This window comes from Onthophagus taurus, chromosome 1 (assembly GCF_036711975.1).
Source record: "Onthophagus taurus isolate NC chromosome 1, IU_Otau_3.0, whole genome shotgun sequence".
In the NCBI taxonomy this organism is placed as follows: Eukaryota; Metazoa; Arthropoda; class Insecta; order Coleoptera; family Scarabaeidae; genus Onthophagus; species Onthophagus taurus.
Genome location: NC_091966.1, coordinates 36,339,539 through 36,356,044, shown reverse-complemented (window position 1 = coordinate 36,356,044; position 16,506 = coordinate 36,339,539). Strand labels below are relative to the sequence as shown.

Here is a 16,506-nt window from a genome sequence, read left to right as displayed (position 1 = left end):
GGTATTTTAAAACTTTGCGTTCCAACGGCAATTCTTGGCCACGTTCCAGAATTGTTTCAGATCGTATGTATTTATGGGATCAATTAAAATTGCAATCTTGTATTGCGGGATACGGTAAAGCTTATTGTAATTATCCCTAAAATTCGTTTGGGTTTCAACGAAAATAAATGAAATATTAATTTTCTAAAAACATTTAATTATTAATATTTACAATATTAAACGTTTTACATTAATTAATTTTTCTTTTTATAATATTGTTAATTACCTAAAATAAAAATACAAAATATACAAAATTCGTTGCGCTCCACGTAGCGCTATTATTAAAAATTCGGTCGCATCGCCGCTCTGTATCACAGTTAATAATGTAATGGCATTTAACGTACTCGTTTTAAACGTGTTTCGTTAATATTTATGTACACTTAGTTTCTTTTTAAGGAAGATTTAGGAATCGCTTAATAATTCCGAGATGGCCCTGGGTTTTCAATGTCTCTAGGTTTTTCAGGAAGCGGCCTAAAAGCCATTTTCCCGGACGCATTCGATTTAAGCGATGATTTATGACTGATATCGTCTTCATCGCTTTTATTCTGTTTTAATTCAGAGTAAAAATGGACGGCTGCGTCTGTAGGTTCCGAGTAATCGACTACGACTGGTTTGGATTGAGTCTCAATGTGTAGATTTGTTAATGTTTTTGGTTTGCCGTTTTGCATATTTCCTAATTCTTCGTATAAATGCGTTTCTTCTTCTTGGCGGTTATTATTTGTTGCGCTGAACTGTTCGTATAATTTTTGAATGTGAGTTTCTGCTTGGAGGCGTATATCATCGTCTGGACTCTCCATATCTTTTTTTAATCGGTCTAAAAGCTCTTTGAGTCTTTCTAAATCGTCTCCTTCGTCGTATTCTTCTGTCGTGCAAGGTTCTTGTTCAACCATGTCTCTTTCGTCGTCGAAACTTTGTTCTGCATGATTTAAGCGATCCCTGAAGTGGACACAATAACCTTTCTTCTTCATCCAAATTCCTCCTTTTATTAAAAGGATAACGATCGTTCCACTGACGGCTATTAACACTAAAATTATAACAAAAATTCCCCAAACTAATTGAGTACTTGGTCCACTATCTTCTTCATCAAACAACATTGTGGCTGTTGTATCTAAAATTTTCGTTTCCCCGTTGTATTCCTCGCAGATTATTTTATCACCATCCCCACAAACTAATTCGGTAAAATTTTCCATGTTTATTAATCGCTCATTTATTTTGAAACAATTTGAAATTATTGGATCTACCGTACAAAAGCTTGTATTTAACGCAAAGAAAACGTTTTGCGTATCAAATAAAGCACCCAACCAGTCGCTTATTGTACAATGGCACGTTTGGTTAAATAGATTATCTTTAAAGACGCTCGATGGCTCGATTTGTAATAATAAAGGCACGAAAGCTAACGCCCCTGGATTTGTGTGATAAATTTCATTTTCAACGAAGTGAAATTCTTTCAAAACGTTTGGATTTGTAAATGTGAAGTTTATAAACGATTTATTTAAACTTGTTATAATGTTATTGGTGAAGAGGAGTTGATTGAAATCTTTCAATATTATTGCTTCGCTTGCTATGGTTTTTATTTTGTTGTACTTTATTATTGCGGTTGCTGTGGTTGAGACGACTGCCTCAGATCCGATTTCTGTTATCCTAAAATAAAATAAAATAAAGCAGATTAAGATGGATTAATTTGTAATTATTTCGAATACTTACGTATTGTTTATAACAGTTAAATTTGTAACCGCTCCTTTAATAGCGTTTGATTCCCAAACGGCTATTTTGGAATTGTTTAATACAAATTTGATGATCAAAGTTTTATCACTGAAAGCTCTCGCTTGCATTTTATTGATTGTTGTGTCTCTTATCGATATGGAAGCGATTAGGTTCATTCCAAAAGCTTCTGATTGTATATTTCTGATTTCACATTTATGGATTTTTATTTCTGAGAGGGATGCGACGAATGCTCTTCGAGGGATTTCGACTATTTTTACATGTAAAAAGGAAAGCTGGAACAAAAACAAGTTGTAATAAATAATAAATAAATGTTTGTATTATTATTGAGTATTTACATTGGTTACTGGACCGTGGTGATGATCGTTGTGGTTAATTTCGAACGAAAAAGTTGTCTCTTCCAAGATAAGACTTGAAATGTGTTCAAAAGTTCCGCTTGATAATTTACTAAACGCTGATGTTTTTATGGCCACTTGGTTGCAGTGTTTAACTTCAAGGGTTATTGAGGTCTGAAATAATTGCAATAATTATACATGTTTATTGAATATTGTCACATTTAACCTTGCTTGTTTTAATTCCATTACTTTCCAAAACAAACTTTTGGCAATCTTGAACTTGAAGGAAAAACGTGGGACTATCTATGCTAAAAGCTTGTTTATGTATAATAAGATTTTTTGTTCCATCGACTCTCAACAGACTCAATCCTTGCGCCATTTGAATAGTAGCGGATTTGAAAACTAAGACCTCGCCTCCAATGATGGACATCTCGATTATATTTCCCGGAACTGACCCTGGCTCGAGTTCGATTTCCTGCGGATGAAAACAAAAAAAAACCTTGATAAATGATCGTCATGTCGATAGATAAATGAACAGTTATAAATTAAATTGAATTTCTGAGTAACGAGACGCCACTGGCGCCGTTTCTCCCACCACTATCCCAACACGCTCCATTGTAAACAAAGCGCCCGACCTGAATGGCGCTGAATATGTATGTGTTAACGCAGATGAATGTCTCCGAGAACTAAATATATATCGAAAAACAAATAAAGTTGTTGATAAAAAAGCTTTACTTAGAAGAAAAAATTAATTCCAACACAACATTTTTATTTGGCTCAAATTACCAGACTAAATCATCTGTTACAGAAACAATAAGAATGACGTGTTTGCCAATCTTCTCCTTTGCAATACATCTTCCGTTTTGATGATGTAATTCGTTATAATCTCAATCTCAAATGTAATTATGCGATAGAAGAGTGACTAGCCCATGCAATTTGCAAATAAACAGACCGTATTTATGTCATATGAAATGTGGCATACAATAACGACTGGAATCCTGCTTGTATAAGATTTCCTTTTAAAGTATAAAATGAAATTTGTGGTAAACCACTCGAGGATATGATATAAGTCATTTTTTAAACGTAATAAATGAAGATAATGATCTAATAATCAACTTCGCGGATAAATTAAAATGTTAGGTGTGCGAGTGCATTGAACCGTGGAAATATTTGCATTTCAAACAAGCCGCATGCTCGGTTGCCAAAAGGATCTTTGGAACAATAACTAAATCGACCGGTTAGCACGTTAGAAATGTGGTTCATCAAAACAACCGTGTTGCAAAACTAAAAGCAAGTTAAACGAAATACTTGGAATCGTATTTTATAGAAAAATGTGTTCGTTGTGCAACTCGATATTACGTCGCATTTTGCGGAATAATACATTTTGCTCTGGTTTTCGTTGCAACCTAAATCGAAAGTGACTCATTACAAAGTTTTTATTTCAACGCATTAAAAACAAATAAATAAATAAGAAAAAAAGATGAGTGATATCCTTCAATATTTCTTCTTGGGTTTAACAATCCACTCGAAATTTGTCCCCCCATTAAACTTCGAGTCACGTTTTCTTAAACGCAATATATCCATTCTTAAGTTAATTATCCGGGAAATTTATTGAGGTCCTACAAATAGAAAAAACGCCTAAGTGAATTCTTACAAACTGAAACGACAACCGAAAATAGCTGTCGGTCGTGGATTATAAGGTCCCGAAGAAGCAAAACGTCGGCGATTCGAACGGAATTATAAAAACAAATATTGCGAAAGGCAGAGTTTGCGGTTTGTTTGCGGCCGGAGAATAAGGTCATAACCACACCGGTTCCTGCTGCTGCCATAAACTGGTCTGCAGGAACGGACACGCCCGATCGGCCAGTTAATTACTTTTAATTGAATAATGTCCAGAACGAACAGTACGTGGGGGATTAGACTCAAACCTTATACAATAAATGCGAATTAATGCAAACCTAATTTGTATTTCTTTGATATGTTAATTTTAAAGTTCATTTATATTTTAATTAATCACGATCCAAAGTAGATCCTTGTGATATTAAAACTTTACTGCTTGTAATTTTTATTTTACTGCAAAAAGTGTTTTTAAAATATTCTACACTAAATTTTTTTACATGAAACAATTAGTTTCTATCGAATCGGCGAACTGAATACTAAAGTTTTTTTAATTAAAAATTGTATATAGGTCTTTTCATAACGTAATAGCAATCAATATATTATACCGTTAATAAGATGTTATATGTGTTTTATGTTGCAACTTTTTAATCCTCCACACATTAACGTTGTATGATAAATAAATTATTTATAAATACAAATATAAATTGACGCAAATCAATAAGCAATAAATCAACATATGAAACAAATAAAAAAAAATAAACAGTTTATTCTCAGAATCTTGTTGCATAATCGTTGCACATAGAATTTAAGTGAAGTCATATGATGGTTAATCATGGACAAATTAACATTTGTCATGGATTAAACATTTGTATGTTGTCCACTTGTATTGGATTGTTGATTTTCCTTCACGTTAGTAACATTTAACGAATTGTTCTTGGTATATTTTTTGTAGTAAATTTATTAAATGAAATCCCAGCTTTTCAGTTTTTCTAGATAATTCTATCCAGCAATACTTCCATTGTTGTTAACTGTATACATAAACTTGTCTATTGGTAATATCAACTTCGTCCTTAGTTTGATTATGATTTAAAACAATTTGCTGTTTTCCAGTTACTTCACCAATCTCATCGAGAAATGTAACAGATTAGAAGTATGTTTTTATTTACAAAAATCATTATCCTCTTTTTGTTCTCCAAATAAGTTTACTAAGAATTTAAGAACTACCGCGATGTTCGAGCTTTTATCTTTCTTAGATATAACACACTTTTTCCTGCCAAAAAGATGTATATTTTTATATAAACATATAATAAAACTCTACAGTGGCGTATTGAAATAAGGAATATATGTTATCCAGTAATCAAACACTTTGCGGATGGCAGTCGATTTATTTAATTCATCTCGCTTTACAGTGCCATTTTATTGTCAAGACTAAATAATAAGCTATTGTTTTGATGAATGCTATGCGAGGCTTCAGATATGTAACATAATACAATAACAGCTTTGAACTCAATGAGATCTGTTGACTATCGAATACACAAACCGATAGAACAACTTGTGTTTTTATGATGCTATACATGTCGAGAAAACTCACAACTTTTTATCAAATAATAACATCTTTGGTAACTTATATCCTTGATTTGCATTAAAATCTATGACTTCACTTATTCTAGATACAAACACACAAACAGCCAAAGAAACATACAGATATAATTCCAAAAACGATTTTTTTAACTGGAATCTTCGAAATAAGGTCATTGTTGTAAACTGGTTTTATAAATTTCTTTTGGATTAATTATTAATTTAGAGGTTTCATTTAGACATTTAGAGAAATTGCGGAGACTTTAATGATGAAAAGTTGTACTGAGAACTTCGGTTTGCACAGAGCGTCTATTTGCTTTTCTCTCCAAATACAAGAAAGTAAAACCGTTACAAACAATTTATAACTGTTAGTGTCGAGCTGCGTGCCGTATATGCAACAAAGTGTTGAATAGATATGACTCTTTAAACATGTATCTTATTGTTTAAACAACTGTTATGTTTATACTGTTAATGACTGAAAGATGTTACGGGCTATTTTTCTTTTCTTACTATATATTTTGCAATACAACTTGATTTTTTCAATTATTTTTTAGCTCATAATTAACATTATATATTTGGCAACAAAAATATAACTGTATCACGTTTTGAGTGAAGTATTGCTTATTTAACTCTAATTGTAAGACTAAGATTTTCCAATAATAGCGCACTGGTAAACCTGTTGTCCATGGTCACATTTCTTCGTGCTTTAGCTGTTCTGACAGTATTTGAGAAATAAATTCCGTCATAAGGTCCTGCTGGTTGCTTGCTTATCCAAATAAACTTTTATTCTATACAGCTTCTTCTTGTTCATATTAGGCTTTTTAGGTAAATATTTTATAAAAGAATAGGTACTACATTACGGGAGTACTCTTTTGAATGTATTTGTAAAACAGCTTGTGGCATGATAGATAACCTCAAACAGTGTTTTAATAGATATGCCGAAAGTTATGCAGACTATTGCCATACCAATATTATAAGTTAACGACATACTTAACGAAAGTAGACAAAGTGATTTTAAAATACTTTATACCTATATAAAAAATCTTTTTTAATTGTAGAGGTATTAAGGAACCTACTTGTACTGTAAACTTTAGTAAACATTATATGTATTATCATAGTGTTTTACTAAATATCTTTGACATATTACCCGGTAACCGAATTTTTGGCATCCTTTACTGCACAGTGTAAATAAAATAGTAAAGTAAATATAGCCAAAAATCTAATTCCAGCCGAACTAGGTTAAACATTTTTAATATTATATGATGAGACAGATTCGAGTCCCGCCAAAGAAATGTTTTTAAAACAAATTTTAGGTAAAAGAAATAAATATTTAAAAATAAAAATTAAACAAACATGAATTGGTATCATTATGTATGTTTAATCAATAATAACACCGGATATGCATTACATATCTTTTAACAATACTTATTAAGTTGTGTGATAAACCATATTTATATAACTAGAGATTATAAAAACTATTAAGCATTTTTCTAAAAGAATTTTAATGGGGGAAGAGTTAAAACAAAGTTATTTACAAGCGGGGCTGCATTAAAATTTTATGTGCAGCCGTGTACCAATTATATTGAATGAATGACTCTCATAAATATTTTAAGTGCGGCAGTGTTGATATTTTCTGTACAAAAAATTACCCTTAGGATTATTAGTAATAAATAATGTTCTGCAGTATATTTTATTCTATGTTTTATGGTCACAATTCTTTCTATACTATGCACATGCAGTATTATAAAGCTAAAGCAGAATAGGGATAAAAAAATCTTTTTTTGTTGAAAATATGCTTTGACTGAAATAAAGTCAAACAATTGTAAATATTCCAACTATTGAAATAATGAATTTTATCCCCAATATTAAAGAAAACATTGATGTTTTTTAGAAAACGCAAACTTTCTCTATTTTTGTATACTATTTTATGATGTATTGATAACAAGTCATAAATATAATATAATAGAGAGAAATGTTATAACAATATGTCAAGAAACATTTGTAATTGGCGAGTAACGAAACCAGAAACAACAAAGAAAAAGCATATATCACCAGAACACGACTCAGAATTAATCAGAAAACTTTTATTTGCATTCTTTTTATAAAACCACAAATAAAAGAAATTTTAGTTATCTTAGTCTAGAGTCTAGACTTATGTTTGGTCTAGACTTTTATTACTATAATAACCACACAAATTTTAACTTGGAATTTTGTCTTTTATAACCTCCTAAAATATTGATAAAGAAACTTGAATTATTCTACTATTCGATTTAATGAGTGGACTAATAATTTTAAAATTGACTAAAGACGAAAACGACGTTTAAAAAATGCGTTAAATAATAGTTATGTCAGGAAAAGCATCTGATGATGTAATAAGGTTTTAAATATAGGAAAAAGTGACGTTTTTCTATCTTACAATAGGATATTTCTTCAGAGAGTCTTATCTGATGGAGCGATTCTATTTTTAAACTGTCTGCTGTACTTTTAACATTTCTGTTCCATATTTATTACATTCAAGATCTCGTCAGTGAAGGTATAAAAGCGACTTAGAGCTAAAACCTAAATGATACTCTATCAATGAAACTAATACCTTTTTCACTAAAATTATAATAGAAATTGAGCGGATAACATTTCCATATAAAAGTAATTTTTTGATCTTTTATAACATAGATGGTTAATTCCCTTTTGGTTAATTTAGTAAAGTATGATAATATATTATTACACATGTAACTTAATATTAAAGGAAAATAAGATACATTTACGGGATGGAATCTCCTTTCTTGGAATGGCGGCCTTTTTATCATCGTTCACACGGGAATTCTGTGATATATTACTATTTAAAACAGATAGAAATAATAAATAAATAAATGAACAATCTACTTAAGTATCTCTAAAAAGAGATAGAGTCGTTATAAACAAAAACAAGAATCAAATGAAGATCGAGACAATTTAGATGAGGTTCTTAATACAAAAATTAATAATTTATTTTATATAGCCTACACAACGACAAAGAAAAATTAAAGGCCATTTCGGTGATAAATATCAGGGAAAATCGTTGTATCGTTTCTTGTCTCGTGGATATCAGATATACATACTACTGTGTGATATATTTTTCTCTTTCGCGATTTTCCATACACCAAAGTTGTGTATGGAACAGGTGTATTCTTGACTTTTTTAATGCTTATTAATGTATAAACCATCAGGGACATTAAAAACATACATTCATATGTAGAGTTTAGATTTTATTTCTCTTCGTCAACGTTATCAGGGAGTATTTATGCTCAACCTCGTCGTCTCAGAACATCTCTAACTCAAAATCTTACTCCAGAAATATATCACATGTTCCCACATTCAAATCACTTACAGAAACAACGTAGCTGAAGGGCTACATCTCTCTCCGAGTACCTTCTCCACTTTTAAAGACCTCCCCCGGGTTAACACGGTAGTTTGGCCATCCGGGATTGTTTCGTTCTTCAACAACCCGGGGGCTAGAAGGTCAAGTATCCTATCTCCCAAAGTCAAGTAAGGACGTGGTATTATTGGACGCTAAAGCATTCTACGTTGAAATTTCGTATCATACAGCACATACTTTTAGAAGTATTACTTCACTCATCACCAAACTCTGATTTTATTCGTTTCTACATAGGAGCATCCTTTGCTCAATTAATATGGGATCATTTTAGGAACATTGCAGTTGTATGGGCCAATGCCGTGTGGTCTGCCGATAGTCACGTCAGATACTATTGTCAAGTACTCAAAGCACTTTGTCCAACACTTCAAACTGTAGAGTAGACCATTAGGTAATGAACACAGCTATTAACACTAGGACAAGTATCGATAACAACCTTTGGCATAACATAGTTTTCAATAATGATCTTGTAAGCAGTGGGATGTAGGATGGCTATAAAAACATATTGATCGCACACGATGATCCATTTCTAATTTAATAAATAATTCTATTGTTATAGATAAGGCGTTAAATTTATTTTGTAATAAGTAGAACGACTGGGGCGAAATGAGCATTGAGAATCACTTTTTGAGTTCCAATATAAACAAACTCATCTATCAATTTCTTGAAGTTTAATGATATATGGTCGACTAAAATAAAGACTCTTATGACAACAGTTTATCTGTAATTAATTGTTGAGTTTGTACTTTATTAGTGTCAATTATAACAACGTTGTTGAAGCGATAATATAATCTCACCCATGTATTATTTGAAACAATACTAATTGATATTTAAATTAATCATATGTATATGATGGAGATTTCGTTCATGAGAAACATCTCTTTTCTTTTATGATACAAGGATGGATATTACCCCATAAATTAAAGTAGTATCAAAATCGATTATTAATAAATACCACTATAAGAATGATTTGTTATTTAAACATTATGCATTAAAATATATAACACTGAATGTATTATTTAAATTATCCATTTTTAAGTTGAATGAACTTTTATAAAATTTCCTTTTTTATAATCTCGAATAGTAGAGGTGTTCAAGACCTCAACAAGGTCCGAAGCTTAAACGGTCTCGTGTCAAAGGTCAACGAGGATCGGGGCCGTGACCCAATGCCACGCGGGTTCGCCACGTCGTCAGCCACCAATTAGCTTAACTCACTCAAACGCGAATAAAAGCCTGATCTTCTTCTATCTACTTTGATGATAGGGCGATGATGATTACGGCGACTAAGTGAGTGCTTTTGCCCGATCTCTAGGAACGGTCCAGTTCGTAACTCAAAGCCGTTTTAAGATTACTTTGAAAGACGACCATCTGCGGCGTGTGGTACTTCTTCGCGCACCACTTGTTTGCAGTTATCTGACGTAGTTTTGCTGAGTTGAATCATCTAAAAGACGAGTTTTGTATTTAATACGTTTGAAATTTTTTTAAAAGCTATTAAATCAAACTTTTCTAAGACCCCGCTTTGTTGTAGACATATTAAAAGAAGGGTGAAACCTTCAAGGGGTTAGAACATAAAACCCCCATTGTTTGCCGAGATTAAAAAAAGTATATCCTCCAACCCGCTTAATGGATCCACCTGGTACTGTTTAGTTACTCAGCCGGAAGTAATGGTGTAACATCTCTTTTTTTAGATATTTGATCGTTTTTGTTTTCCACGAAATAATGTCACGTATTCTTCGACATTTTCGGCTTTAACGATTTATATGGTAACGTCCTTAGTGAAACGTTTTATGGTAAACACCGGACAAGTAAAACACGTGTCCAACACATGATCTGAATTTAAACGAAAAACCTTAAATCGTCGGTTTTGTTTGTTTGGATTCGTTTAAAGAGGAATCGATTTTTATTTCAATTCACACTCACGTCCAACGTTTTGCTAAAACGGGATTTGAATTGATAATGTTGACTCCTTCTTTAACCGGAAGGCGATTACCATAACAGAGAAATTAATTAGAATTATAAACGTGGGTTTTAGTTAACGAATGTTTCGTGGAAATTAACGTTTTGATAACTCGACCCCTATTACGATGATGACGTGTATATTATTAATAGTTCCCCCTTATTTATTTATTCTACCAATTCGTTTTAGATCAATCATCACCACCACCTTAAGCGATCCTCTCTTTTAATGGCGTTTATTAGATATTTTTGAATGATAATAATTCAAAAAGGATCAGATGGCGCGGAGATGAGAAAGGGCTACGAGAGCAACGTCGTCGTCTGTATTTATAATTTTAGATGCAGCTATTTCCTGTGGATTTCTCGTCGTCGTCGGCGGCGCTAAAAGAACGACGACGACGAAGAAGTCTTATATTTTTGGATGGTGGTCATTCCTATGGACTAGAACTTGGGCACCGCCCCGATTCTTTCTATCTCCACGTTCCAGTTTTTTGTGGAATTCTATTTTAAAATTATTGTTGGAAACTAAAAAGATCCTAATCCATAAAGTTCACGTTTTCTAAACAGAAAGAATTTAACGAATTTCTTTCTACAAAAAAAAGGAAATGCTTCAAATTGAAGAGATAGTAAAGCGTTTAAGTGTTTGTGGTTATGCTGGTGGTAGATACATTTTGTGGATGTACTCGACGTCGTTTAACGTCACAATTTTTTTTTTTATTTGGGTTCGGCATTTTTGTCTCGAGAAACAGCCGCAGACGCGATACGGCCATGTGTTCGGCAACAGGGGCGAATTGTTCTTTGGACTGCATCTGCCCTGCGCACTTTCATCTGTATTACGAGCATCGAAAACATCACCTGGATTCTTCCGGTCACCTCAAAAAAAGGTGTTGTAGAAGAAAATATAAACGAACGACGATAGACGAAGACCATAAAATGCTTAGGAATTTCATCGAATATTTACCCAAACAAAAACTTAAGAGGCAGGAAGTTCAGTGACGAAATTCAGTTCAGGAAGTGAAACGGGTTTTAAAGTAAAAAACAAACAAGAACGACGAAGAAGAGAGGAGATTTTAAAGGCTGCTTCTGGTGAATTAATAAGCACGCTCCGCTTTTTTAGACGTGATAAGTTTCTAAATATGGATATCTGGAAAATTAAATTCCAACAAAACCTTGAAACCAGGGTCAATATGTGTTGAGATGATTCATAATCTAATCAACTAAACGATATAAAACTTTTTGTTACTAATTTTTATAAGACCTACTTTTCTTTGTTAGTCACATCCATTAATATGCTAATCCAACCGTAATAAACGCTGCAACGGCAGCACTCAGACGAAGAAGGAACCTGTTCGTCTGGTTCGGCTGAAAAGTATCGTATCCCCTTGGGGGAACACCATTACATAAAAAAACTCCTCCTTCTTTCATTCGTTTAACATTACTTCTATATACAAGAAATGAGTTCGTAACAACGCAGCGTAACCCAAAACCGTTGCGACTATTTCGAGACCAAAATAAGAAAACGTTTTTCGAAAGAAAGAGTAATCTTTCTTGTCCTTGGTGACAAAACGTAAGAAAGGGGTGGCGATGTTTGCTTTTCCATCCGGAGATGTTGACTAACCTTTAGAGTGAAAAGAAGGAATTTAAAATACTTTAATGAAAGAAGAAAACAAATTTTTTTTGTGTTCTATATTAATTTAGTTTTGTTTTAAACCGAGTAAGAACAAAGACCAATTAATTCCATAATTGTTGATTACTAATCGGCGAGCTCTTTTTATCATAACTTTATCAGCTCGGTGAACGTCGAGGGTCACATCCTAGGCGTGTTTGGGTCCAAAGCGTTCCTTCGTTATCATGTGTCAATAATTCCATCTAGTCGAAAGAGTTATGAGTCCTCAAATAGACTCTTAGAATGTTGTTTACGATCGTTTCTTTTAAGAAGAAAAGGCCAATAACAAAATAAACTAGCAACAATAAAAGATTCGATACGAGTGAGTCAGAAAATCGGGGACAAAGAACGCACATTTGAGGACGCTAGTCCGAAAATAATCACATATGAATCACACACCAGCTGAGAAAAGCTCACCTCAACATTGCCGTTGAGAAGTAATAACCTCTTTCGCTATAGTTTTTGTCGCGCTTAGAAACGCATGGAGCTTTCTCGTTTTCTCGAGGAAAGGTGAACGAGTGAGACTAATATTTATTAGTTACGAGTTTCTCTTTTTAGTGATCGTTGTTGTTATTTTATTACTCAAGTTTCCGTTAAGTAATCAATGTTTTAATCAATAAGGAGATTGTTCATTTTAATTTTTATAAATAGGTTATTTCTAGTGTTAGTTTTAGTTTAAATTGTTATTCAGCGCTAGATTGTTGTATATTTTTCATTAAACTAAAAGTAGAACTAATACTAGAGCTGGAACTAGAAACATTCGGGATTAATCGTACGTCTCTCAAGACGACTAAACCCGAATATTTCTAGTTCTAGGTGTAGTGTTAGTTCTAGTGCTAGTGTCAGTTCAAGTTTTATTTGTTGTTTAGTGCTAGATTGTTGTATGTTTTTATTAAACTAGAACTGACTCTAGACTTAGAACTAGAAACATTCGGGTTTAGCCCTCTTAAGAAACGAACAGCTAAACCCGAAGGTTTAGTGTTAATTCTAGTTTAAATTGTTATTCAGCGTTGGATTATTGTATATTTTTGTAGAACTCAAAGTGGAACTGACACTGGACCTAGAACTATGAATATCATCAGCCTGCATGTGTACTGACGAGTGTCTAACCAATTTGGGCAGTTGAGAAGTGTACAGAGTAAATTGTAGCGGAGCTAACGAAAATCCCTGAGGCACACCAGCCTCCACAGGTAACGGAGCCGAAAATTCCTCATCTAGTGTCACCACCTGAACTCGGCCAGATAAGAAGCTGTTTATAAGAAGCACTGCCGAATCAGATATACCAACATAATGCAAGAGGGATAACAGCATTCGGTGGTTGACTTTGTCGAAAGCCTTGCTGTCATCTAGGAGCACAACCACTCCACTCTGACCATCATCGCGAGCCTTCAAGAGATCATCCATGACGTTTAATAAGGCAGTGGCACAACTATAACTAGGTTTATTTGTGCCAAGTGTTGTTGCACTGTCTTGTGTTTTGTTTTTGGCCATCAAACCATTGAGGCATAGGCGACCATGGGTCCGATTATTGCTAGGTCCCGTAGGCCTAGTTCCTTCCAAGCAGCTTGTGACAGATCTGGTTAGCCATGATGGCCTTTTTCCTCACCTTTACTAATTGTAAGTGGGAGTTCCAGTTTTTAGTTTACTGTCTACTATTACCCCTAGGTATTTGACTTAGGTTTTGAGGTTAATTGTTCTGACTTCAGTGGAGGGTGCTCTCAATTGTAGCTTCCTTCTGCGAGTGAAAGGGACTATTTCGACTTTGTTTGAATTAATGCTGAGCCCTTTGCTTCTGCACCAAGTGCTAGTAAGTAGTAGGGCTTTCTGCATTAGTTGGGTTATGATAATCAATGAATCATGAATCCTTTTTTCATCAAGTCCGTTTTTTTCCGGTGTTCATCAAGTCATCAACCAGACACCATAGGAGAAGTGAAAGCACTCCCCCTTGGGGACACCTCTATCCGACTTTTGGCTATAACGGACACTCCCTTCCTCATATTAGGTCATTATATCGCGATTTTACTATATTTGTGATAAACCAAATAAACAACAATGATTCATAAACGTTTAATCAGCTTTAAAAACCTCAAGTTTAACTTGAAAATGTGGGTGTTTGCGGTTTAATTTAAAGAATGTATTAAACATTTCCGATAAGATAGTTGAACTCGAACGTTTTATTATGATTTGCATCGCTTCGATTCAACTTGGTGGGTTCTGAAAGATTTCAAATAGCGTCACAATCTATCACTGTGGTCGCACCTACAAATTTCGCAGATTTCATTTCGGAATCTACATGCGTGCTAGACCGAGCGCGATATAAATAGCGTTAAAACGCACGCGTACGGACCCATCCTTGTTTACAAGATGCGCTCGGGCAATTGCATTGTGGTCTTTGAACTTTGCGTTTACGTGGACGTTATGAAAGAAATAATTCTTGATAGCAATTAAGATAAAATCGTTTCTTAACAAGATTTGTTAAAAATTGATTTATTTTTTTCTTATTTAAATTGGTCCAAAATCAATTTCGACTACTAGTAATAAAATGTGGTGAACATAAAATATTAACGATTACTAAAGAGTATGAGGTCCATTTATTTATTCGATATGGTTTAAAAATAGAAGTGGAACGGATTGCAAGGACAGCGGGGTTTGCGCTAGATTGGAAATGTAAACGTTTTTCTTTACAGCAAAATCAATAAATTTAGATTTGTTAGGTCCACTAAAAACGACATAATCCTTCAAAAAAATATCTTAGCATAAAAATTATTTCTTAAAAGGATAAAATCCAATTCGAAGATTCTATCTATCTATTTCCAGTAGGTAACGGGATAAAAAGGGATCCAACCGAAATGTTTTTAAGGATTCAATCGTTTTAAAATCCAGGTAGAAACCCAACTGAAAATATAATGACCAAAAAGCGACGTGGCCAAACTCGTTGGGAACATGGGATCAGAATAGCTAGATAAATCACCCACTGAACAAAGAAAAATTGCTGGAACTCGTTTTACACCTGAACGTAATTGCGTGTTAACAACAAATTAACTCATCAAGGATTAAACACGCGAAACAAAATAGTATTAAAATAAAGATAATAGAACAAAAAGAAATAACTTGCCTGTGAGCTATTAAATGTACAATTAACATATTTCCATGTGGAAATTTCTGTGCAATTACACCCGGGCACCTGGCAAATATCAACCACCGACTTGAGAGGTACAGGAAGGGTTTCCGCCCTTTTAACCTTTCCCAATGGAACGATTTCTTCCGGGCTTGAACAGGCCGAAACAACGACCAAAAGGGGCACCAGCACGTAAAGAAGCACTGCGGTGATATCCATGGATGCACGGCACTTTGCGCAAGACATGGTATCCTATCATCATCTTTTTTGGAAGCCGTTTGAAAACCGAACACGGAGGCACATAGCACTTAAAAAAACTTTAAGGAATGGATTAGGATTTTTTCCGATTTTTTTTTGATTGGGTTATTAAATTGTTTTTCGAAAATGCACGCGCGCTTTTTTTTCGGATCGTGACGTAGACCGTACGACGCGATGTCGGTTCGGTGAATGGAGAGGCTGGCGTGGGGAAGTGTTAAAACTAAAAGAAACACCGCTGGATGGACGATCGCCGCCGTTCCAAGACGTGGTGGGGTTCGGTTGTGGACGCCAGTGGCGTCGGGACGGGAGGACGTTGACTTTTTGATCTCAAAAATTGTGGTGAATCTGGGTTTTGGTGGTGATAAATTTGGGTTTATGTCGAAATGAATTTTTAATTAAATTAATAAAAATTTTAATCTTAATTTTTGGTACATTTTTTAGATCCCAACCTCTCCAAGACTCTTGCTCCACATATTAATGTAGGATTTGATATCCAAGTGCTTCCATCTATTCCCATCATATCGGAAATTCATATAAATTTCAGTATGTTTAGGGTCACTTTTTTGTTTAAAATTGTTTTCCTGAAAGTGTATGGTTTTTTAGACAAAAAATTATTTTATTATTTTTTCTTAAGCTTGTTAATGTTTGATAATTAAATCTTTAGTAATTGCGGCTAAAAGATATAGCTCTTAGAAGGTTGTGCAAAGAAATACGGCAAATGAAATGATTCAATTAAAGGTTGTTTAGTTCACCTTGATCCGTACATTCTATTTACATAATTTACAAACATAAATACCCGCACTGT

At 33.8% G+C, this 16,506-nt stretch overlaps 2 protein-coding genes across 5 annotated transcripts in view; one reads left to right on the top strand and one right to left on the bottom strand.

Annotated features, from left to right (window-relative positions):
* The window catches only part of LOC111421061 (MYC binding protein highwire), a 59,958-nt gene that overhangs the window by 24,581 nt on the left and 18,871 nt on the right, over positions 1–16,506 (top strand). The gene's annotated exons all lie outside the window — the stretch shown is intronic.
* On the bottom strand, positions 176–15,905 carry LOC111421062 (ben). Its single transcript, XM_023054182.2, has 5 exons — positions 15,441–15,905; positions 2,323–2,571; positions 2,100–2,270; positions 1,744–2,036; positions 176–1,680 (listed from the first exon to the last, which is right to left on the bottom strand). Exons 1-5 carry the CDS (start codon positions 15,687–15,689, stop codon positions 453–455), a joined length of 2,190 nt encoding a protein of 729 aa, XP_022909950.2. The 5' UTR covers positions 15,690–15,905; the 3' UTR covers positions 176–452.